Source organism: Sinohyriopsis cumingii, chromosome 18 (genome assembly GCF_028554795.1).
Source record: "Sinohyriopsis cumingii isolate HCF-2022 chromosome 18, ASM2855479v2, whole genome shotgun sequence".
NCBI classification, from domain to species: domain Eukaryota; kingdom Metazoa; phylum Mollusca; class Bivalvia; order Unionida; family Unionidae; genus Sinohyriopsis; species Sinohyriopsis cumingii.
In genome coordinates this window covers 40774327-40800405 of record NC_142978.1, presented here as the reverse complement: position 1 = coordinate 40800405, position 26079 = coordinate 40774327, and the positions used below count along the sequence as shown (strand labels likewise).

At 33.2% G+C, this 26079-nt stretch overlaps 1 protein-coding gene across 1 annotated transcript in view; it reads right to left on the bottom strand.

Annotated features, from left to right (window-relative positions):
- The window catches only part of LOC149776469 (uncharacterized), a 58513-nt gene that overhangs the window by 2713 nt on the left and 29721 nt on the right, over positions 1-26079 (bottom strand). Inside the window, exons 9-15 of the mRNA XM_089941308.1 lie at positions 11520-11625; positions 8592-8768; positions 5960-6105; positions 4152-4359; positions 2544-2611; positions 1371-1608; positions 868-1031 (exon numbers count right to left, since the gene is read on the bottom strand). Of these exons, the coding sequence (XP_089797434.1) occupies positions 868-1031; positions 1371-1608; positions 2544-2611; positions 4152-4359; positions 5960-6105; positions 8592-8768; positions 11520-11625 (1107 nt within the window). The remainder of the gene's footprint in view (positions 1-867; positions 1032-1370; positions 1609-2543; positions 2612-4151; positions 4360-5959; positions 6106-8591; positions 8769-11519; positions 11626-26079) is intronic.

The following is a 26079-nucleotide window of genomic DNA, read 5'->3' as shown; positions in this document are numbered from 1 at the left end:
TAATCCAGAATGATTGGCCTCTCTGCTAACAACCTCATTAATAAGCACTGCTCATTACCAAACTTCTGATTTTGATTATACATGCATATTTCCTAAGACTGAGACAAAATCTGATCATACATATTGTCTCCTGAGTGGTAATAAGATCAGTTAAGCAGATGCAAGATGACCTCAGCAAGATGCATAGATCTCACTCATACCGAAATCTGTACAACATACCGATGATATAAAACTATTTTCCAATTTCAAGCAATACTGGAAAAGGCCTTTAGAGTAGTGATGCATAATGGGTGATGGACACATAACCATATCATATGCTCATGAGTTACAAATTAATGTTTTCTCTCAGGAATGAATAATTTCCTCTTAATAAAACTCTGAATATTCTATGTTAGTGTCCATTAAGTAAATTTGGTTTTCCTGCAGATATTCACATATTCAAAAAGGATACTTGTGGTTTACAATCTGAAAATGGCCTTGCTCATCAAGGTTTTGGTAAATACCAATCTTTCTGAGATAGTTATCATTGATGACAAAAGCAAAGATGAAGGATGTTATTAAAATGATGTCAATCACATAAAAGATCCACTGAAATGGTGTTTGCATTGACAATAATAAATGCAAGAGGCCATCTGAAAGGGCATGTGAATTATGGTGTCTGCATTAATGCCAATCACTTAAAATGGTTATCTGAAAATATGGTGATTGCATTAATGATAAAAATGGTTTGAGAATTAAATAACTTCCCAAATGTGGCAATAAATACAAAATGGTGGGAGAGAGTAAAAAAACGATGGAATCTATGCAGTCATTTTTGATGAAAATAAATCGATAATTTGCCAAGAATTAAAAAATGGAAACACATACCAGAAGGTATTAAGCACTTGGAAGTTGATGTTTTCAAGGATAGGCTCCGCAGCATTGAGTTCAATGAAAAACCTAATGAAAATTCTCTGGTATGGAAGCTGATTAAATGCTGTCTGTTTGACCTCATGATCTTGTAGTAACACTCCAGCCACAATACGTAGCACCTGGGAACAAAAATTTAAATCATAAAGGCTTTAATTTTGCTTGGAGGTGAAACAGACACTTGGTTCTGTACAAATCATGTCAATATAAATCAGCACAGGAACCAAAATGTCTAATAAATGACAATTACTGCTGCAGTACTGTTCTGTATGCAAAGTCAAACCACTGCAGAAATAGTACAAATTTATGGCTAAATTTATTTTATCAAGCTCACGCTGGTACTTTTTCATGTTAATAATAACTAAATTTCACAAAACGTCCATTATTCACAAAATATATAGCTTCCATTTACATAATGAATTGATAATGTCCAAAATATGTAAAGACTTAATATACTGTACCTGTCGCAAGAACGCTGAAAAAGCCACGGGACTTTTTCTGTAAGCAGGTCGGGATTGGTATATGTTGACCCATTCTGATATCATGAACTCTATCTCTTCACAAAGCACATGCGGGTCATCTATCCTGCGAGCCTGTGAAATACTGGATTGCATTCTGGCATTGGGGTCTCCGTGCAGTTGGTCCAGCACACCAAAATTCCCATCAGTTCGATGCAGGTCTTTTATCAGTACAGTAAGGCTGCAAGGGGAGTCCAGATATTTTTTTTTATTAGTGAGAAATGGAAAAGTTTTCTGTTTAGAAATTGTGACAATTTCGAAACAAAATCTTGTAATTAAAGCCATTGTCAAGATTATTATTCATTAAAAATAACAAATGAAGCAAAATGAAAATATGGACCCCAAAATACAATTTTATGGCTGCTATAATTGTACTGTTATTCAGGCTGATTACACCAATGAACAATAAAATGTGCATAAAGAATAAAAGCAATCAATATCGTACATTAACAGGCCAGACTGGTTTATTTGTTTAGGTGTGTCCTTGGAACAGCACGTGTGTATGTGGTTTGGATTTTTAACGTAGCTGTTTCAGTCACAACTATGAGTGACAGTTTATAGTGATGTCTAACACTGGGGCATCAAAACGCAGACATGCATAATCATGCCCCACCCAATCACATTATCCTGACACCAGGCAAACCAGTTGTAACACTAACCTCTTAATGTTGAGTGCCTAGTGAGGCAGCTGCTTGTACCATTTTTCATAGTACCATTTTTGTATAAGTCTTTGGAATGACTTGACTGGGTTCGAACCCATGACCTCCCGCATCCGATGCAGATGTTCAAACCAATTAGGCCACCGGAGCAGTTAGATGCTGTTCAGAAAATATTATAAAGTGTATGGGGTAAGAGACAAGCCAACCAAGTTTTGTCAAACATGGCACAGTTGTTATGAAAAAATATAAAACTAGCTTTTCCATATGGTTGTTTCAGAAGCCATGCCATTGTTAGAAGTCAATGGTGACACAGAACAAACCCATAAGCTCACTGAATCTTATAACATGGTGAGCAACTATTAATTTGAAAGCAGAAACCTCTGATGTTGACATCCCAACTGTTTTCTAAACACAAATGTTTTAATTGTATAGCAGAAAAGGAAGGAAGCACACTTACCCCTCTGGAGCTAGATCTGGTTTTGCAGCGATCAGTGTCAGGGCTTTAATAGTGGAACTTAACTCAATCTGAAATTAAGACAAGCAGACATCTGAGCTTTGTATTTTTAATTCAAAACCTTAGTTGTCAGATGTAAAGCACACCACTCCCTTGATAACTCGCGCCCTGATAACTTGTGAACCCGCTTATAATGTGGGGTCGAGCATGGATCCCATTTATAAAACCAGAAAATATGCAAAAAAATTGGTCCCTAATTCTTGAACTTGAAGTTAATTGTGATCAAAATTGGAAACTGAAACACTGATATATCGATCACTTTATAGGACCTGAAAATTTTAAATTATAACTTTTAATATGAAGCCATATAACTGGCTACATTTTTTTGATCAATGATAATGCCACATCTGGTTGTAGGCAATACATTAATATTTCAATGCCAATTAAATTTTTTTATTAAATGAAATTTGTGTTTTAATTCCTTTTTTTCATTCCTTTTAAGTGTAATCATCATAAATGCAATGTGTATTAAAATGTAAAATGTGGCAATCTACTGTAACAGTCATGTCCACAAGCGTTTCTCTGAGAACCTGATTATATACTGACCATGTTTTGATAACTGATTTGCTGAAGCATTTGTATTGTTGCACTGAATTAAAAGTTGGCCTCCTTTGTATTATCACAATAATTATGTATTTTGAATCAAGTAAAGGAGGTGAAAGAAAAGAAAAGGTAAAACGCATGCAAATCCTATATACCTAAAACCATGCGTCCCAGGTTGTATGTCGGGTTAACTCACTTCATCCAATCAATCGAACACTGTTATTGTGTATGTAACATAAACTAACTTAAATTAATGGACTCATTCATAACTGATTAAAGACTGCATGGCAACCAAGTGAAATGAATACATTGTAAAATAAAGAGCTTGGTTTCACGGATACAGACCATTGTGGGCAAGCAAGTTTAGAGACTTCCTGAACTGGCACATTGAGATATCCTAAGGATGATAAATAGTTTTACGAAATCACGACGTCACTATTGTACTAAGTGAACAATATCAAAATTGAGTTTCGATGTAGATGATATGCATGATCATTGTTGAAACCAGTTTAAACTATCATACATATGTTGGACATTTTGAAAATAAATGTTATTTAGATAAAATAACAAAGTTGTTTAGAAACTCCACATCATTAACAATTTTTTCGACGTGATTGTAATTCAGTCAGCCCAGTTTTCTAAAAAATAAAACCAAGGTTTTCTCTATGTCTAAGTGCATTTTGTCAATTTTGGAGGTCTCTTGGTAACTCGTGCCCTCGTTTATAGTGTGGTTTATGTCTGTTGACCCCATTGTGCATGAGCTATCAAGGGAGAACTGCAAATGATGTACATGTATAAGGCACTTACATGATTTACCATTTTGCATTTAATGGGTATTAGGATTAAGGGTCTGTAGCTGTTCCAGTTAGAAACAAGTTATACCTCCAAAATAAACCTACTAACAACAGTTGGCAAATTTAGATATAATTCATTTTTATTTTCAACGACTAAAGAATTAATGTCTATTTTCATTGTATGGTAACTGTTCCTTCTACACTACTAGCTTACCACAGAGACAAAACTTTGGAGCCCCCTGTTAATGCAGTAGCACTGTACAAGATCCATGGCAAAATTGACTGCCATGGAATTCTTGCCACCGTCCATCAGCCACACAAGACTTGGGTCATACAGATTCAGGTCAATCAGCCGATAGCTGACCAGCAGATCTACCAGTTCAAAGTTGTATTTATTATCTTCACGATGGTGTGTCAGGATTCTGTATGTAGGAAAAAGAAACACGTAAAAACTCCATAAAGGAAACAGAAAGAGAAAAAAAAACAGAAAAGGCATAAACAAATAGCTAAATGGGGATTTCAAAAGGCACCAAATCTCATAATTTCATTAATTAGTTTGTAATTTATATGCTGGTTGTCACTAGTGGGTCCATAATAGTTATATTTCATAGTCCAAATGGGACTTTCTATCCTATCATGGCATCCATATTTGTGATGGTCAGATTATTTTTATGAATTTGTACAATTTAAAATTCTTCAAATAAATTACTGCACATATTATAAGAATGATGGTCATACTTTTTCCACATACTTCTTTGAAAAATATTAGAACTAGAAATTAAAACCACTTATTCTCAATCTTCCATTCATGTGCAGTTCAAAAGATCTCACTACTCCACCATGTATTTTTTAAGAATTAGAAAATAACTTACAAGCAAAACTCCTGTTTGGTTTTAAATAATGGCAATGTTAGATACAGAGCAAACCGCCATAACGCATCCCATGATAATGCGAATTTGGATAATGTGGTCATATTGTGACTCCTGAAATTTCACACGTCAAAAAATAATTTTTGTTCCCAAGTCCATGAAATAGTGCATAAAAAATGTGTTATCATTTTGGGGAAGTGACTGCATATGAATTTGAATAATACGATCATGGCATGGTTTCTGAAATTTTAAATACATGTACATGTATTTTTATCATAACGAGAAATAGTGTGTAAAACGTTTATTATCATTTTGGGGAAGTTTTTGCAAATGCATTTTAATATAATATGATGTTGGCGTTGGTTCTGAAATTTAACAATTTCACTGGGTTCTTGAAGTGTTATGCCAAAATAAACTATTGCAAATGTTACATATTACTGAACCATGAGTCTTTGTGATTGTCTTCAATTAATTCTGTATACAATCACTGCCCAAACAAATAGCCAACATGTGTCTCTTCTTTAACTGCATACACAACCAAGCAGCAGACAATGCAGTGGTTGATAAAAGATTCTCACAATTTAATAAACATCAAAAACACGAAAGCCGCCAACATGTTTGCTGGGCTTGGCAGTGTTATTAGATGCAATCAGTTGAGCAGTAAATAATGTCCACTTTATTTGATGAAAATTGAAAGTGAATAGGTGCACAAGCATTAATTATTTACAATGGATAAATGTACACGAAAACGCGTGAGAAAATTTTAGCAGTATGAAATTTGTACAGACACCATTCATAGACCCTGGAACGTAACGAACCATACACGTGCTTTGTCCTTCTTAACCTATTTTTGCTGTTAATTTTTCCCACTGAATAAAATAATGCAGGAGCAGTGCAAACTGCTAAAGGGGCATTTGGCAAAAGTATAGTAGAATATAATTCAGTCCCGTTATATCATACATATTGGAAAGTAGTCATCTACACAAGGATTTCATTTCCAGGGTTTTTTATCGCAAATACATAAGACTGACATTTTAACCTCAAATAACTTATGTAAAAAATCAGAACCAGTAAAAGTATTTGGTTTAAATTCGCAAAACGTTTCTGGACAGTGCCTTTAATGTGGAATGCAGTTGTAACTATGATAACTAACCTGGTGACCTGTCTACTGGTCCAATCAGGTCCATATAAATGCATGTCTTGCAGCCCCGTTAGGACCTTCAAGTAACAACCTCTGCAAAGCCTCAACAACTCATGGTCTTTCGTTACTGTGTCATTGCCCAGAAACCCCTCCATCGCCTGGAATAAAAACAGCAATACATCTCCCTTCATCCTTAATACAAACAAACACATTTCATCAACAAATTCAAATACTTTTCATGGACATAAATTTTCAAGCACTTTAATTAGGTGGGAATTAATTAGGGATAATGTTGATTAAAGTATATATAGTCTACATGCTTTCACTGTATACTGGTCAATGCGTTTAAAGTCTAATACGTAAAAACAGACCAATGTGACCTTGACCTTTCAACATCATTGCAGTACACTATTGTATGCCCCGTGACAAGATGTAGTATCATTTATTTTCATTGGGCTCAATATTCGTGGTTTTGTAAACGAAGGCATTTTCATGGGTACTTAAAATGGTGGTTATGTAAGTCAAAGTTTGCATAATAGTCGAACCTCTACAAATACCTAAAATAAAAAAGAATAAAACTAACGGTGGTCACTTTCATGTTTAAAACAATACTACCACCTGTATGAGCACAAATCAAAGACCTGGCAAGTTCAATACTTACACTGTTTTCGACCAAGTAAATAACATCAGCTGAAGCTGACACAGCCAAAACCAATAAAACAATGCTTCCATCTCTATGAGCACGGATAAAACAACTGTCAAGATTAATCATTTTTGCTGTGTTTTCATTTGAGTGATCAACATCAAAGGGAAGCTGATGCAGCCAACAAACAGTGAGCCAATCAGTTATTAAAGTACATAAGAATGATCTCATATTTAAACGACTGTCCATCAAGTTGCACCATCAGTACTTTCTGATGATGATGGCATTAAGACAGTGGCTTAAGAGTAGTAAAATTCGACTTAGACCCCACTTGGTTCTTGGACTTCCTAACCTGTCAGAAGCTGTGAACATGGCACAGGAGCTTTCTTACCAGACAGCTAATGTTTGTGCCTGCCTCTTGCCTCAACCACTAGACTTGACAGTAAATAAAGAGCACAAAGAATTAAAGTCACCCTTCCATGAGTGGTATGCTAAACGAATCATATACGCCATTACGGAAAAAGATGTTATCGGTGACGATCAGTGCACAGTATTAGTAAACCTTGCAACCTCATTAATCAAGCCAATTCACGCTGAATGGATAACTGCAGCACACGCAACAATGAGTGAAAGATCGGACCATATTATCAGTTATTTTGAGAAAGCTGGACTTGTTTAATTCGTCAATTTGGGGATTATTTACATGAGAAGCATTTGTGAGTGACTTGACTGACACGATGTTGATACAACAGCTTTGTCCAAAAATATGTTTTGTGATTTTGATTTTTTATCAATCTTTCAGTCATATCACTACGATATCTGCAGTGTAACAGTTTATAGTGATGTCTAGCTCTGTATCATCATGCCTCAGACATCCGATAAGATGTCCCACCCAGTCACATTATCCTGACACCAGGCCGACCAATCCTAAAACTAATCTCTTAATATTGAGCACCACCAAGTGAGGCAGCTGTTAGTACCATTTTTGCAAGTCTTTGGTATGACTCAAAAGGGGAGCGAACCCACGACCTCCCGCATGTGCACTGAAACAATATAAAATGATTTTAAATTCTTGCCTCAAAAGGTTAATTACACATGTAAAAGCTAATATTTAATTACAAGATTACAGTATTGACCTTGATTTATCAAAACAATGTGAAGTGTGAGCTTTACTACTCTGATGTAATTAGTGTATATACATAGTGTTGCATTAATAATAGTGTTTCAAGAAATACAGTATTGACCGATTTTTCAAACACTAGTAGCTGTGTTAATCTCTATGAATATAACATTGAAAGAAAATGGGGGGGGGAATCATCATCCTACTTCGATCGCTTTTTCTTGGGGATTTAAATTAGTGGTTCGGGGCAACAATAAAAATGATGAAAATTGGTCCCCCACAAAAAATGATGATAGGTGACAGCAGCAGTAAATAGTGGTGTCAAATCCAAAAGGCCAACTGCTCAAAATACACACAAAAATTTCACCCAAAAAGTTGTCCTTGGACAGAAAGAGATGGAACAATGGGTAGACAACAGATGCATGGGCTAACATGGTAAATACTTTTTCCTATCCATGTGACAACTGTTACAGGATTGTGATAATAAGGATATCTATCTCCCATTGCTTCCTAGTTAGAAACAGACAAATTTCAAGACTGTACTATACATGTAACTGATGACCCTCAAGAATGATGTCAATAAGAACAATCTTGTTGGAATTAAAGTAAATTTATTCTTTTTGAATTAGTGAGAAAATAATTAGTTTGGAGGATGGCAAAAAACTAAAACTATTGTAACTCCTTGACTGTGCTCTACTTGTTGGGTGACAACTCATACAATGATTTTGTTGCAATTATGACAAAAGCAATAATCCAATCAATTTACATTTTACCAATGGTTATTATCTAAAGTACAAAATCAAGCAATAATAATGGCTCAGGGGGTCACTATATATTACCAATACTTTATACAAAAAATACTTCCCCTCTGTTCTTCATACCTTCTGAAGAAGAGAAATAATAACATCCTCATTTTCCTGACAGTTCCTGGCCATTATGACAGCTTCAAGAAGGGAGTGAAGCTGGGTGCATATTTGGATTGTTCCACTGATGTTCCTTATCAGCCTCATGCTGTTCCTGATCTCCTCTTCAATCCGGAAAAAAAGTAGCGGCATTGGCTGAAACAAAATATAATCTTTTAGTAAACAAAAGGAAAACCATATTTAATGTTGATGTGTGCCATCGTTGCGGCATGCTGCCATTGATAGCTAGATATGGTCATGGAGTGGATAATACAAAAATAAAGGGATCTCACCAGCTAGGTAATATATTCTGGAACTGGGTATTGAACCCTGGATTAAAATGTTATGAAGCCTGTTTAGTGTTACGTTCCAACTGCTTTACACAAGACACAATAATGCCATCAGATTATTTTATCAGTGACCAAAAATTCCAATAGCCCAATGCCCCGGACTTCAGATTGGGCCCATCTTGTATTCTAAGTTAATCAGGCTTGTCAAAAAAGTCTAATATACCTGAGATAGCTTCAACTGTGATAAAGAAAATCAAAAATGTATTGTCCTTATCTTGACCTGCCAAAACATGGTGTGTGATGATAAAGACAACAATTATAACACCAAAACCCTGATACAGCTAGTGGTTTGAAAAATGGTAATAGTAGATAATAGAAAACAATTGTAAATGCTTAAAGGACACTGGCCATAACAGTTTTCTTTCTACATCAGATTTGCATTACATGATTAAAAGCAGTTATACTTGCACAAAAAGAATTTAAAAAATGATCAAGTGTAAAGAAGAAATAATAATTTAATAACTCAACGTAGATGTATACAATGCTATTACTTCTTCTTAGCTATGAATTCCCACCAATACAGGATGCCAACAAGAAATGATGTGCAAGACAAAGTACATGCTTCTTGTTGTTAAAAAATAAAACAGTATAAACTATTGGATAGGGAACATTTAGATAAAACTATTGGAAACTAATTTACTGTTCAACCGTATATCAATATGCATGCATGACACACTAGATTGTGTCACTCTCAGCACTGTTCCATTGTTTCAATTTATTTTCAAAATTCCCGTTAATACAGGTAAAAAGGAATCAATATAGTCTTCCCTATGTTGGATGACTTTGTAAAACTTTTTTTTAAAATAGGCAAATTTAAAAGAATCCAGAGGAACCAAAGTTGGCTTCCTTATGTCAGCCGACATCATTAAAAAAAAATCTACACACTTACAAGAATACAAAATGACAGTTTCCAGGGTTGGCTTGCTTTGTAATAAAATAACGTTTGTATTTGACATCCTTTCTGTAAGTTTAAGCAATGAATTTATGACTTGCTGCCCAGATTTCTATTTTGTTTGCCATATGTAATCATAATTGAGGACCGTATGGTAAATAGTATACACATTAATAACTTGCTTTTATAATACTTTTGTAACCCAGTAAGATTTTAAGGTATGTTAGGAAGCAAGGAACCTGTACTAGACAGAAGTGCTTAACAGTAGCACTGGTTTGTGGAGTTATAATGTAAAAAAATATCTTTGAGCACTGATTACAGACGTCTGGTGCAACAATTTTAACAAAACATTCATGCAACATGTAGGGCAATAATAAGTCTATACAGCAGTTAATCATCATTAAATTTGGGTAACATGTGTTAATGCAAAAAGGAACAAGAGGCCAAAGTGTGTCTGACATCAATTACCTGACAAACATCTGCACAATGACCAAATGCAATAATTTACCATAATTCTTATGCCAGCAGGATGCTTGTGTATAAATTTCAATACCCAACTGGTTTGGCTCTCTAAATATTTCCCTAAATTTCTGTGCAAGCGACATTTTCATAACCAACTGCATTACCTCTGTCTGTTTTGTCATCCTATTAAAATAGTCAAGAGATGGAACTCACTATTTTATTCTTTGCTGTGGCTCTCATAAAGTTTGTTGAATGCAGTAACATTCTTCAAATGTCAGCAAGTCTCCAGCAACAATAATCAAACAAATTTATAATGACTTCATGACTGCCATACTAGTACACCAGATACATACAAAGAAAAATGAAAAACAGGACATCCCAACTTCATCTGAAGTTTAGCCCATTTTAAACTTTTTGAACCAACACAAATATACATCTATGTATGTCAGCCTTGTCCCTTTGAAGTTTTGTGTCAGTTTCCATGGAGTAGATAAATCACATAAGTGTAAGCATGCTGGTTAGATGTTAGATCTTAGCAGACAAGGAGTCTTATTAAGATTCCTAATGATCCTTTTGATCTAAAGACTAATTGCATGTGCATATGCTTTGTTACCTCCCTTTCATAAGCATCACTATATACACTTTTAATCCATTGCAATAAATCCTTCTATAATGAATTTAACACTTCAATTTTTTATTGTATGATGTATTTAGAAAAATGATGCCAAGATTTTACTTGTTGGAATGCAAACTCCATTGTTAATAATCATAAATCATCATATATTAAGCTGCATTATGGGGTATGAGAAACCATCTGAAACATAACGAACAGTATTATTTTCACTCTAGCATGTCAGTACTTTAAATCTAAGCTATAATTTTACTGTACAAAATAAAATTTCATAATAAATTGAATATTGATAATTTTCTGATTTCTTTTTTTTTCACTATCCTGTTTTAAATCAGGCCAATATATTTGTGGTGGTTTAAAAAAGTTGAAAATTAAAAAATCTGCAGGAATTGTGTCCCATCTTTCAATTTTTACATAGGGGATTTTATAACTCAACCATCCATCCAGAACTAACAAGCTTCTTTGAAATTAAGAACAGTATCAAAATAATGATGGTGTGCTGCAAGTGGTAGGTGAATTAAGGACCTGGATTGATACATGAATCTTTTGAGCGGAAACTATAAGTCACTTACCGGCTGAAGCCTCGGTATCCAGATGGGAGGGCGGAATTTGTTACTGAAATATTCCTGGTTCACTGCAAATAAATCCATTGTACTCTGCAATCTACACACCACCAACCTAAATAAACAAGAAACCATGATCAGTTTAGTTTAGATACAGATTACATGCCAAATGTTTCCAGTGATGTTTTAAATAATGCTATTTGTCAATGATATTTATACAGCATAAAAAAGAAGCAAATTCTATGACATGCAGTTTATACAGTTTAGCTTGCCTGTACAGATAACATTGGTGACCAGAGTGGCCGAGTGGTCTAAAGCGCTCTCCAATATGGATCACTGCCATCTCACCTGTCTGTGTGGATTTGAGTCTCAGGCAATGTGGGTATGTGAGAAAGCTTGCCAGTAGCTTCTCGTGGGTCAGTGGTTCTTTCTGGGGTTTTCCAGGTTTCTTCCTCCACCATTAATATTGGCCACCATGTATAGCCTATTGTGTGCTGAAAAATGGCGTTAAACCCTACAACAACAACAGATAACACTGGATCAAGACCAATGATTGCTTGGTAATAATTTTGTATAAACATTTTAATATTGGTTTAGCATCATAGAAGTTTGCTGACAGCATTGCTACCAAGTTGAAATGAAATGAAGTAATGAAATGTTTGCAATTTACTAGAAGCAGGTGAATGGGATGTTACAAACAAAATGTTTTTTTATTTGTCAGAGTATTACGTCATGACATACTCAATGTGATTAAAAGACAAGTGCATAAAAATTCAATTCTAAAATTATAATTAAACTTTCAAGATAGTGAAGAACTGCAACATAGGTCACAGTAACATGTTTTGGAATGGTGTCATATATAAAACATACTATTCACAAGAATGTTTGTGAAACTGCTCAGACCAGGCATGTCCTACTTTAAAAATGTGATGATGGACTCAAAAATAATGGATCCATAGATACAGTCACATGACTGTACACAGTTGTATGACATACTCACCTAAATCCCAAATTTAAAAAAAATTCTAGTTGGATCGCTATCTCACACTTTTGATATCTAATGTTTTTTTATGAAATTTTATATTTTACTATTTTCCCCCGCACATCTAAAATACAGTCAGCTATAACTCTTCTTTCAGTAAGAAGCAGATGGTGAAAATTTCTTTTAAATGACAATACTAAGTATATCTGGGCTTTAAGATTGCACACCCTTCACCAGTAATAATCCTATTGGTAGATACTGCTAGAGGCAAACCTGATCTATATCTTGTTTAATTATTAAACATATAGTGAGGATATTGTCTGCTAGAGAAATATCAACACAATGAAGGTTATTTCAATACTTGGCATTGAACTGAGTGTTAGGGGTGCCATATGAAATCAATTACATCTTTTCTTCACAGCTTATCTAAACACCATCGGGCATATTATACAGAAAAACCAAGCTAAGAAATTTGAAGGTATTGTGTCTTAATTGTATGAGGTCACTGGCCATTTTGTTTATTTCCAAACAAGTGATTTAATGAAGGTGGTTAATGTTATAGAAAAAATATCTCATTCTCAAGAAATATTTATTAAGTATAAACACTGCACATACATGCTAAAATAAATGGTTTGCCTTAATGGTTTCGGAGACAGCCCATGATTTATATAATAATAATGTGGACATTATTGTATTTCTCTTAAAATGGCAATGATGACATGTACTTAAACATGTTTTTTTCAACAGTCACTTCCTTTTTTTAATAGATCTTTGTACATTTATTTCAACAGTCATTTACTCTGAAATATAGGGAAAGAATCAGAATCCCATACTAATTAAATTATATACTGTTTAATCAATACTGTGCAGCCTTATCATGTTGTTATACTAATTTTTAATTGAACTCCAAGGTAACATATATATAAACACTCAGACTAAGCATGTGTTGACCAGTGTGAATCTGATCAGTGTTCTGATTTTAAAATGAATCTCTCCATGTAAGGCCATTATGCTAATTGAGTTAAATAAACACCTTTTTTATATTAAAAAAGAGACAATTATAATTATTAGTTTTATAGTATAAAAGTTTGCACCTTTGCGCTTTCTTATTCCTTCTCTCAATATTATTAAAAGTAATAAAATATTTTATTTATTGACATTTATTATCAGTATTAACTATCTGATATCCTCTTTTCTTGACCCAATTTAGTACATGTAAAAAATCACAGGAGGACAATTTTCTTCAGGAAGTTTTTGATTGATGTTGAGCATTCAACAATCATGATTAAACTGTTTCAAGATATATTAATATTAAATTGTAGAATAAGTAATATTTAATTTAATCTGACTTCAGTTACCTCGAGTAATTATTGTTCAATCCATCTTAATTGTTAATTACATTGTTAATTACATTGTTAATTACATGTCATGGTCTCATGGTCAATAATACAGTATAAGCATTCATAAACAGATAGCAATTGCATTCATCAATTATAATTAAGAAAATAAATATACCTTGAAAGATATTTAATATAAGCATTTTTATATTTGATATCATAACTGAGATATAATAATTGTGAATCAATTAAGTGTAACCAAATGTTTAACTGACTTTATTTATAAAAGTTTAAAATTCTGGTGATTATTATTATTTTAATCAAGGCAGTCAACAAGGGGGCATTAACATCATATACTTAAACCTTTGTCTACTAAAACAAAGCTCATCTGATCATTACATGTTTTATATTTACATTTTAATTATTTGATTAAGGTACAAGTTGGTGGTCTGAAGAAAGAGAATAAATATTATATATGGGCCATGAAACAAATGTGACAATTCTGGGTTTAGCTTTTAATCTGCTTTTGTGTTATCTAATAATTTCCCTAGTTTTCTCTACATATATGACTAAAGTATGTCACCAGTCATAAAATAAAATAAAATACAGACTATGTTATCAGAGCTTTGTATAACCAATACTAAAGTATTTAATTAAGTTTAAACTAAATATCCAAAGAACCATCTGATTTATCAAAAGAACAACCAAAAAGACATCTTTGAATACTTTCATAAAAAAATATTTTATGACCTGTCAAATGTTCCATTGTACAAATATACTTAAGTAATCTAAAAGCTGAAAAACATTGTAAAAATAAAAAAGAAATGACAATGTAATGTTCAATGGGTGGGGGGGAACTATTCCAAGTACAAACTCCTAATCTCCAAAATTGCATTAAAGTCTACTTGTGTGATATACATAGCAACACGTGAAAACATTGAAACACTCCACAAAATTAATATCAAATAAAGGAAAAATAAATTTTAAACCCATTAACAAAATATGGCAGTCATGAACTTTGTTAACTGAATCTGTACTGCTAGCCCCATTTCAAAATTTTCACAAGTGAGGAATTAATTTTTGGATTTAGGATGGTGTCAAATGTATTTACACAAGTAGATAACCCTATAAAATGACCATGAGAAATCACAGCTTCAAATCAATTATGTATTAAATGTTGGTCACAGTGACATACATAACTGATGCATAGATAAAGTCATTTGACTCTCACTCATAGTTGTATGATGCACTGGCAAGTAAGTATTTTCATCAATACAAACAAAAAGAAGTATAAATTATGGCAACCTAATTTTAGCATAATAGTTCCATTCTTTCCAAGCTGGATCAATATCTCACCATTTTTATACTTAATGTTATTTTATGAAATTTCATGATATTTCACCCACCCCTTAAAGCAGTAAAAACTAATCTCAAAACACCTACCTGTAGCTTTCCCTTTCAATGTAAAGCCAATGATGAATATCTCTTCCCAAATGCTTGTCACTTCACCAACTGTTTGGTACAGTCAAGATGTAAACTCTTTATATATTGCAAGGCTAATTATTAAACAAAACATAGGTATGGCACTAAATTGAGTATTAGTGGTGTCAAATAATGTTAATTACATCTATTTTGAGTGCTTATTTAAACACCTTGGGGCAAATATGCAGATGTCACTGACACCCTCTTCCTGAGTACCCCAAGCTAAGAATTAGACAGGTATTGTGTTTTTCTAATTGCAGGAAGGTGACTTGCTAAACAGACACAAGATCAAACACTCTAACACAAAAGGTATTTTTACAAATTAAGTGATTTTATTCAAGATATTTGTGCAAGATGTTAGCTAAATATTATAGACATTAAAAAATGTAGCCAAAAAATATTTAATTGGGAAGTCTAAACTGCTTTTCTCTGTTTTTCAAAACACAAACTTACCAATGCAGATTGAGTCTTAATTAGGGAGAGATTTACGATGACTTTCTGGATAAAATCAAAAAGCTTAATATCAAGACTTTTGGAAAGTGTATCAAATTATATCAGAGTGAGTGTTCACACACTAATAAAGTACTATCATTTTGGACATGTACAAACATCAGAAACGTCAATTTATGGTATAGTTTATATTAATTAAATGTGTAACCTGAAAACAAAGAATGTGTTTAACACAGGAGCAACAGACACTTAAAGCCTGGACTAAATGCTTAAAATTTAGCTTTTTTTACATAATTGCCCCAAAAATGCTTCTCAGTTTAAAGAAATTGTTTATAAATATGCAAATACACTGGTGGTTGCCCTTGTACAAGTACATACATGTTATTATCAGAATATGCAAAACATATACATGTTACTGTCATGAAATTTACTATTGGATCAAGACAAAATGATTAATTGGACAAAAAACTACTTTAAAAGCACATAACTACTTGAAAGGCATGACTACTTTAAAATACTACTTGAGATGAATATGACTACTGTAAATGCATATGACTGCTTGCATATGACTATTTTAAAGGCATGACTACTTGCATATGACTACTTTAAAGGAATGACTACTTGCATATAACTACTTTAAAGGCATGACAACTTTAAAAGACTACTTTAAATGCATGTGACTACTTTAAACTACTACTTTAGATGCATATGACTACTTTAAATGCATGTGACTACTTGCATATGACTACTTTAAAGACAGGAATACTTGCATATGACTACTTTAAATGCATATGACTACTTTAAGACTACTACAATCCATAAGACTACTTTAAATGCATATGACTACTTCAAGACTACTACAATGCATATGACTACTTTAAATGCATATGACTACTTTAAATGACTATTTTAATTCATATGACTACTTTAAAAATCTATAAAATATTTGAAACATCATTCTACTGGCATAAAATAATAATGGCTGTTCTATTAAACATACAAGGGGCTAGAGATTTGCAGTATTACCAGTGTACCTTGGTACTTGTGGGGTAGGGAGTACATAGTAAACTCTATTTTAACAGATGTCCCCTGACAGAGGTATGACAAAAGTTCCTTAGAAAAAATGCCACTCAGGAAAAGGACAAAAGCTTATGAAATGGGTATGAAATAAAAACAAATTATTATCATTTTCATTTTTTCAATTATTTGCTATGAATTGCAGCAATTTTAGTATGCAATCATTCTAAGGATTTGATTAAAATAAAAATATTTATATTTTTTAAAAAAGTAATACAACTGTTAAAATATACTGTTTACTGTATACACTTGATATTAACTGTTAAAATAGAATCTTTTATTGTATTTTTTATATTTTTAGGTAGATAATTCTACATTTTTTCTTATTTAAACAGTTAACATGTATACAAATGCAGTCATCCAAGAAGGAGTGCTTACTTGATTTCATGCCAGAAAAGGTGCAATGAAGCAGAACTGCACAATCAACAATGATGAACTGCAATTAAATGTGAAAGTAACAAAAGGTATTATGTGGGAATGCTTTTGTTCCAATAACACCTGTCAATAGCAAAGTAGCATTCATAGGATTTTGTGGGTTTAACTGAGTATAAAAATTATTTTACAAATGTGCTTATAGTATGGACATGTTGGCTTATTCTGTGTGATAATTTGTAGCCTAGTGTGAGATGAAAAATAGGGTTCAATAAATTTGATTTATTTGATATTTATGGAAATATGCTTGTACTGTAACAAAAGAAAAACTATATAAAATACTTGTATTCAAATATTTCATAGTCATTTAGAAAGATACACATTATATTAAATACTATAAAACTAAATAGTGCTAAGAAGACCTTTGTACATCATAGTAACTATAGTTACAATACATATATAAATAAAATCTAAATCAAATACATATACAGTTCTGTAAAAATGAAAAATGAAAATGCATAATACTGTAAATAGGAAAGATCAAGGGCCTTTTGTCCTCTCCTCTCCCTGAGTGGCTTTTGTCCTAGGGCTCATCTGTCTTACCCCAGTTAGGGCATGTCTGTCTTGTGGGAATTTTGTATTGGAATTGTTATTTTTCTGGGTGATATATACCATGGTACTCTTTTACTGTACTGGTATGTCAGGTTTCTGTCAGTAAATAATGCATGGAACTTCCTCAGGAATCTTGTCATAACTTTAATGATACTGTATTAACAGTGTTTTCATTATTCATGACATAATATTTTGTAAAAATATTGTTTTTAAAAAAACAGTTGTAACCGTCACAAATTAAAGGTGAATTTTACAAATGTAATTATATTTATGATCCTTTAATCACATGCTTGACACTTTTCATGTCACCACCATGAGCAAATGAAATGTGATAGAAACATATTTAATCCAAATCCAACTTTCACATTTCAAATTTTTTTAAAAATAAATAAAACAGGTCACACTGAGCTGTTTACTAGCTTACATTGTTGTTGTTGTTCTAGGGTTTAACGCCATTTTTCAGCACACAATAGGCTATACATGGTGGCCAGTATTAATGGTGGATGAAGAACCCAGGGAAAACCCTGGAAAGAACCACCGACCCACGAGAAGCTACTGGCAAGCTTTCTCACATACCCACATTGGCTTAATCCAAGACTCAAACCCATGTAGACAGAGGTGAGATAGCAGTGATCTGTAACGGAGAGCGCTGTAGACCACTCGGCCACTCGGAGTCCCTACTAGCATATGTGAATGTGTTAATATGTATTCTTTCTAAGACTATGAATCATCCTACGATTTAACATAGCATACTTCTCATGTTCACTAAATATTTTCTTGCTTGCTGTGTTTTGTATATTATTTAATTTGTACTGTTTGTTAGGTTTCTTTCCTCCATGATTATACATTATGGCTTTTGTCCTAGCTCAGTTTTGGGGTGTCTGTCTTGTAGGAATTTTGTCTTGGAATTGGTATTTTTCTGGGTGGTATGTACCATGATACTTTTTCACTGTACTGGTATGTCAGAGGTTTCTGTCAGTAAATAATGCATGGAACTTCCTCAGGAATCTTGTCATAACTTTAATGATACTGTATTTTAAAAAAAACAGTTGTAACTGTCACAAATTAAAGGTGAATTTTACAAATATAATTATATTTATGATCCTTTAATCACATGCTTAACACTTTTCATGTCACTACCATGAGCAATGAAATGTGATAGAAACATATTTGAACCAAATCCAACTTTCAGATTTTTTTTTTAAAATAAATAAAACACATATCACACTTAGCTCTTATGTTGTAATTGTTGTTGTTCTAGGGTTTAATTCCATTTTTCAGCACACAATATGCTATACATGGTGGCCAGTATTAATGGTGGATGAAGAACCCAGGGAAAACCACGGAAAGAACCACTGACCCACAAGAGGCTACTGGCAAGCTTTCTCACATACCCACATTGGCTGAATCCGAGATTCAAACCCACGCAGACAAAGGTGAGATAGCAGTGATCTGTAACGGAGAGCGCTGTAGACCACTCAGCCACCAGCGCCCCTACTAGCATATGTGAATGTGTTAATATGTATTCTTTCTAAGACTATGAAGTATCCTATGGTTTACCATACATACTTCTCATGTTCACTAAATCTTTTCTTGTCAGTTGTGTTTTGTATAATTAATTTATATTGTTTGTTAGTTTTTTCTCCATGATTATATGTTATGTATTATTGTATTTTGGACTTGACCTTGTCCAAACTCAAGTCTATGTTTTACCTGAAAACCAGTAAGTAACATTTGTTTTGTGGATAACATGATACATAGCTATTTTTTTCTATGATTGTGGATTAGGTAATCCAATTATTATTAATGAAAACATGTTTATATTAATTGAGGTCTAAGACATTGGTCAACATGTTTGCCACATTCTTTATTATAAATTTAGCAACCAATTATATCTTGTTGACAACTTAGAATTTTCTAGAAATGAACTTTTGACCTTCATCCTGATTCCACTTTTGTGTCTTAGTTTTATATAATTTTGTTTACATTAGGGATTCATTCTTGGCTTAGCATCTGAAGCAGAATCAGTCTTGTTGTTGTGTTCAGTTTTTAATTTCAGTGGATTTATTTCTGGAATTAGAAAGTGCTCATCTATGTTATTCTTTGACTGGAACATTAATTTGGAAATATAGTGATATCAGACAAGAACATTTTTGAATTATATTATTGTGATATATTAAATAACTGTTGTCACATCATCACACTTCTGGCCATTGGCACATTACCACATTCAAGAACAAAGGCACATCAGGTATCACGGTATCAATTGTTTTTCCATAGACCTTAATGCTAATGTTTGGAGAAATAAATATATTTTCTATCCTACTTTAGCATGCATGTCACACACTTTTCTAGAGAGCAATGTTAGATTGTCAATTTGACAAGGACAAAACCAGGTACTCCATTGCATTTAAGAGAGATAACTCTGCTGGAACTTGACAGGGGTAAGAGTTATCTAGTCACAACAGACAGTTTCAGACATGTGTACCACATTTTAAAAAAATCATAAAAAATACAAAATATCATCTAGATAGGAATTAACATAATCTCACATGTTGCCAGGAGGCACAACTTTTTGTTAAGCCTAACAGAAATTACAACTCTTACATAATGCACCAATCACAGCTAGTTTTGTTGTTTATTTCGAAATACAATGTTCCCTACACCTTAAGCCACGCCCACCTGGACTTGCACAATTGGTACCGTTATACCTATAGCAGACCTTAATTTTTCCAATAATCTGTAAAATAGTTCAGGACTGTATAAGTAACAAATGTTATTTTGTCTCACTTGTGAGAAACAATTTTATGAGGTACTAAGCTATGTCTGATATGAATGTGTATAGAAATGTCATTGAGCTGTTTTGAACTCTTGTTTTCATACTTTTGCTTCATAAGCAAAATCATTTTTTGAAATAAAATGAATTCTTTTAACTATGAGTTGTATCTTATTCATATCAGCACTTATTGAACTTCACATGGGTGATATAGATAAATCACATTATGTCATATTATGTAATAACTAGGTCAAAGGTCAATGTACCAAATAGTATGTACATGTTCTACTTCAAAATGTACAATTCACCTAAAAGAAAGGAATTTATATTTGGTTGGTACATGCAGAACTTAACACCAGAGACAGGTCGACATGACCCAATCTTATTATAAAGTATAAGCTTTGAACACTTTGCCCTGTCTGCAGATACATGTGGTCATTAACCACCAGTCCTCACACAAAGGTCTACCTACCCATCCTCTTTGTAACACAAATAGAAAGCTTCCCTCCTTTGTAATGTGAATACAATTGATTCAGTAAGCCAATCAGTCACGAGTCACCAAAAATAGTAAATCACAGCCTCTAAGTGGTTATGTTGGATTGGGGGGTGGGGGTGAAATTAGGGGAATAAAATACAGAAAAATGCCAAATATAAATACTAAGTATAGTGCATCAAATGGAGTTAAAAACAGGAGGAAAGTGTATATCTAAAAGGGAGAGGTAGCTTATGTTAAAGGTATTAAAGGAGACAAAATCAGTAATGCCAAAAATGAGAAGTGAAAGTTTGATGACCTTACCTTGGAGAAATATATGGAGTAGGGTCCCATAGGTCCAAGGACAACCCAAAGGCATCTGTGCTATAACATCCCTTACAGGTATACAAATTTCAGGTGAAGTGGTGTTCATTTCCATCTAATATAAAAGGGTGAATAATTTAGATAATATAAATACATATAATGTATATTTCTTCTACATAAGAAATTAACAATAATGGGCTAAACAGTTAGGCTGTAACTTGCCTTGACCAAAGAAAACATACTTTATCAGTTTTTAAACTTGTACACTTTACTGTGAGAAATTAATTGAATTGCTTCTACTTACATTTGCATCAAGATTGAGGGCTAATATAATACTTCACAAATCTTCTCTTTATTTTCATAACCAGTCACTGAAAATGTGAGTTTTTATTTTATTTAAATGTTATGACTGGTGTAAGGGAGATAACTGAATGATATACATAAGTTGTGGTAACCTCTAACATATTATCCATGTAATATATACGAGTTCATGAACAACCTGCATTAACTTCATTGCAATTAAATTATCCAAAAATACATATTATTGATAAAGTGAGAACCTAACATTTACACTTCTATATTTAGTGGAGACTGGAGACCTCAAGAGTCATGTAATTTTAATTTCTAAGATGACGCGGCTCTTTCATATCACATAGTTCATATTTTCTACAATGCTGGCATGTAGAGTGGAGCCTTCCATAACCATACAGACATGATCTGATGCCAATTTGGATTCTTGCGATAGGATGCAAAGTTTCAAGAACACTGGATTTGAATGGAATGAATGAGCACTGTGTGACTAAAAAGGTTATCCATCAGTAATGTTGGCTATAATATGGAAATTCCACAAGAACATATGGACAGAAATAAATAGAATTAATTGAAAGTGAATAGTAGATTATAACTGGGCTTATACAAGTGTCAATGGGAAATGCTGACTGAAAGAAACTGCTCTTGTTTGTTGGTTTTCCCTGCTACTTAAACAAAAGGGAATGCAAGGGAACTTAACTAACTGCATGAACAATTTCAAGGCAGAAAAGTCTACACAAATGAACAATTAGAGCAGGACACTTCAAATCAAAGTGGGTAGGAATACCATATCTTTAATAAATTACCTAAAATTACTCATACCAGAACATCCTACATCGTATAATTGATCTATCTACAAGTTTACTACAAGTTTACTTAGAGTGTTCTCTATCCTGGTTTATGGCATGCCTTACAAGAACAAGATAGCTGTTTTGTACACATGATTTTTCATCTTTTACAGGTAAAATAGTGAATATTTGGCCAAAATAAACTATATTATGTTTACATATCTTATTTTGTTGCATGTATTCCAATCTAGCAGCTAACAGCAAAGATATAAAGGCATCAGGCAATGCAAGTCTATATCTGCCATAGCTATAGTTATCGAAAGTTCCAATCCAAAGCCAACTTGTGCTATTTTCTGAAGATTGCATACATTTTATTCTTAAAGGACTTTCAATATTTGACCAAAACTGTTCAGCACCCATTTGTTTTCCTACATCAAACTAGTAAAGTTCATAAATACCACCCACATGTATGCGTTTCTATGGATACACAGCGAAGCTATTCTTCCCTTTAGGTATCATGGTACCAATTGTTTTTCCATAGACCTTAATGCTAATGTTTGGAGAAATAAATATATTTTCTATCCTACTTTAGCATGCATGTCACACACTTTTCTAGAGAGCAATGTTAGATTGTCAATTTGACAAGGACAAAACCAGGTACTCCATTGCATTTAAGAGAGATAACTCTGCTGGAACTTGACAGGGGTAAGAGTTATCTAGTCACAACAGACAGTTTCAGACATGTGTACCACATTTTAAAAAAATCATAAAAAATACAAAATATCATCTAGATAGGAATTAACATAATCTCACATGTTGCCAGGAGGCACAACTTTTTGTTAAGCCTAACAGAAATTACAACTCTTACATAATGCACCAATCACAGCTAGTTTTGTTGTTTATTTCGAAATACAATGTTCCCTACACCTTAAGCCACGCCCACCTGGACTTGCACAATTGGTACCGTTATACCTATAGCAGACCTTAATTTTTCCAATAATCTGTAAAATAGTTCAGGACTGTATAAGTAACAAATGTTATTTTGTCTCACTTGTGAGAAACAATTTTATGAGGTACTAAGCTATGTCTGATATGAATGTGTATAGAAATGTCATTGAGCTGTTTTGAACTCTTGTTTTCATACTTTTGCTTCATAAGCAAAATCATTTTTTGAAATAAAATGAATTCTTTTAACTATGAGTTGTATCTTATTCATATCAGCACTTATTGAACTTCACATGGGTGATATAGATAAATCACATTATGTCATATTATGTAATAACTAGGTCAAAGGTCAATGTACCAAATAGTATGTACATGTTCTACTTCAAAATGTACAATTCACCTAAAAGAAAGGAATTTATATTTGGTTGGTACATGCAGAACTTAACACCAGAGACAGGTCGACATGACCCAATCTTATTATAAAGTATAAGCTTTGAACACTTTGCCCTGTCTGCAGATACATGTGGTCATTAACCACCAGTCCTCACACAAAGGTCTACCTACCCATCCTCTTTGTAACACAAATAGAAAGCTTCCCTCCTTTGTAATGTGAATACAATTGATTCAGTAAGCCAATCAGTCACGAGTCACCAAAAATAGTAAATCACAGCCTCTAAGTGGTTATGTTGGATTGGGGGGTGGGGGTGAAATTAGGGGAATAAAATACAGAAAAATGCCAAATATAAATACTAAGTATAGTGCATCAAATGGAGTTAAAAACAGGAGGAAAGTGTATATCTAAAAGGGAGAGGTAGCTTATGTTAAAGGTATTAAAGGAGACAAAATCAGTAATGCCAAAAATGAGAAGTGAAAGTTTGATGACCTTACCTTGGAGAAATATATGGGGTAGGGTCCCATAGGTCCAAGGACAACCCAAAGGCATCTGTGCTATAACATCCCTTACAGGTATACAAATTTCAGGTGAAGTGGTGTTCATTTCCATCTAATATAAAAGGGTGAATAATTTAGATAATATAAATACATATAATGTATATTTCTTCTACATAAGAAATTAACAATAATGGGCTAAACAGTTAGGCTGTAACTTGCCTTGACCAAAGAAAACATACTTTATCAGTTTTTAAACTTGTACACTTTACTGTGAGAAATTAATTGAATTGCTTCTACTTACATTTGCATCAAGATTGAGGGCTAATATAATACTTCACAAATCTTCTCTTTATTTTCATAACCAGTCACTGAAAATGTGAGTTTTTATTTTATTTAAATGTTATGACTGGTGTAAGGGAGATAACTGAATGATATACATAAGTTGTGGTAACCTCTAACATATTATCCATGTAATATATACGAGTTCATGAACAACCTGCATTAACTTCATTGCAATTAAATTATCCAAAAATACATATTATTGATAAAGTGAGAACCTAACATTTACACTTCTATATTTAGTGGAGACTGGAGACCTCAAGAGTCATGTAATTTTAATTTCTAAGATGACGCGGCTCTTTCATATCACATAGTTCATATTTTCTACAATGCTGGCATGTAGAGTGGAGCCTTCCATAACCATACAGACATGATCTGATGCCAATTTGGATTCTTGCGATAGGATGCAAAGTTTCAAGAACACTGGATTTGAATGGAATGAATGAGCACTGTGTGACTAAAAAGGTTATCCATCAGTAATGTTGGCCATAATATGGAAATTCCACAAGAACATATGGACAGAAATAAATAGAATTAATTGAAAGTGAATAGTAGATTATAACTGGGCTTATACAAGTGTCAATGGGAAATGCTGACTGAAAGAAACTGCTCTTGTTTGTTGGTTTTCCCTGCTACTTAAACAAAAGGGAATGCAAGGGAACTTAACTAACTGCATGAACAATTTCAAGGCAGAAAAGTCTACACAAATGAACAATTAGAGCAGGACACTTCAAATCAAAGTGGGTAGGAATACCATATCTTTAATAAATTACCTAAAATTACTCATACCAGAACATCCTACATCGTATAATTGATCTATCTACAAGTTTACTACAAGTTTACTTAGAGTGTTCTCTATCCTGGTTTATGGCATGCCTTACAAGAACAAGATAGCTGTTTTGTACACATGATTTTTCATCTTTTACAGGTAAAATATTATGTTTACATATCTTATTTTGTTGCATGTATTCCAATCTAGCAGCTAACAGCAAAGATATAAAGGCATCAGGCAATGCAAGTCTATATCTGCCATAGCTATAGTTATCGAAAGTTCCAATCCAAAGCCAACTTGTGCTATTTTCTGAAGATTGCATACATTTTATTCTTAAAGGACTTTCAATATTTGACCAAAACTGTTCAGCACCCATTTGTTTTCCTACATCAAACTAGTAACGTTCATAAATACCACCCACATGTATGCGTTTCTATGGATACACAGCGAAGCTATTCTTCCCTTTAGGTATCATGGTACCAATTGTTTTTCCATAGACCTTAATGCTAATGTTTGGAGAAATAAATATATTTTCTATCCTACTTTAGCATGCATGTCACACACTTTTCTAGAGAGCAATGTTAGATTGTCAATTTGACAAGGACAAAACCAGGTACTCCATTGCATTTAAGAGAGATAAC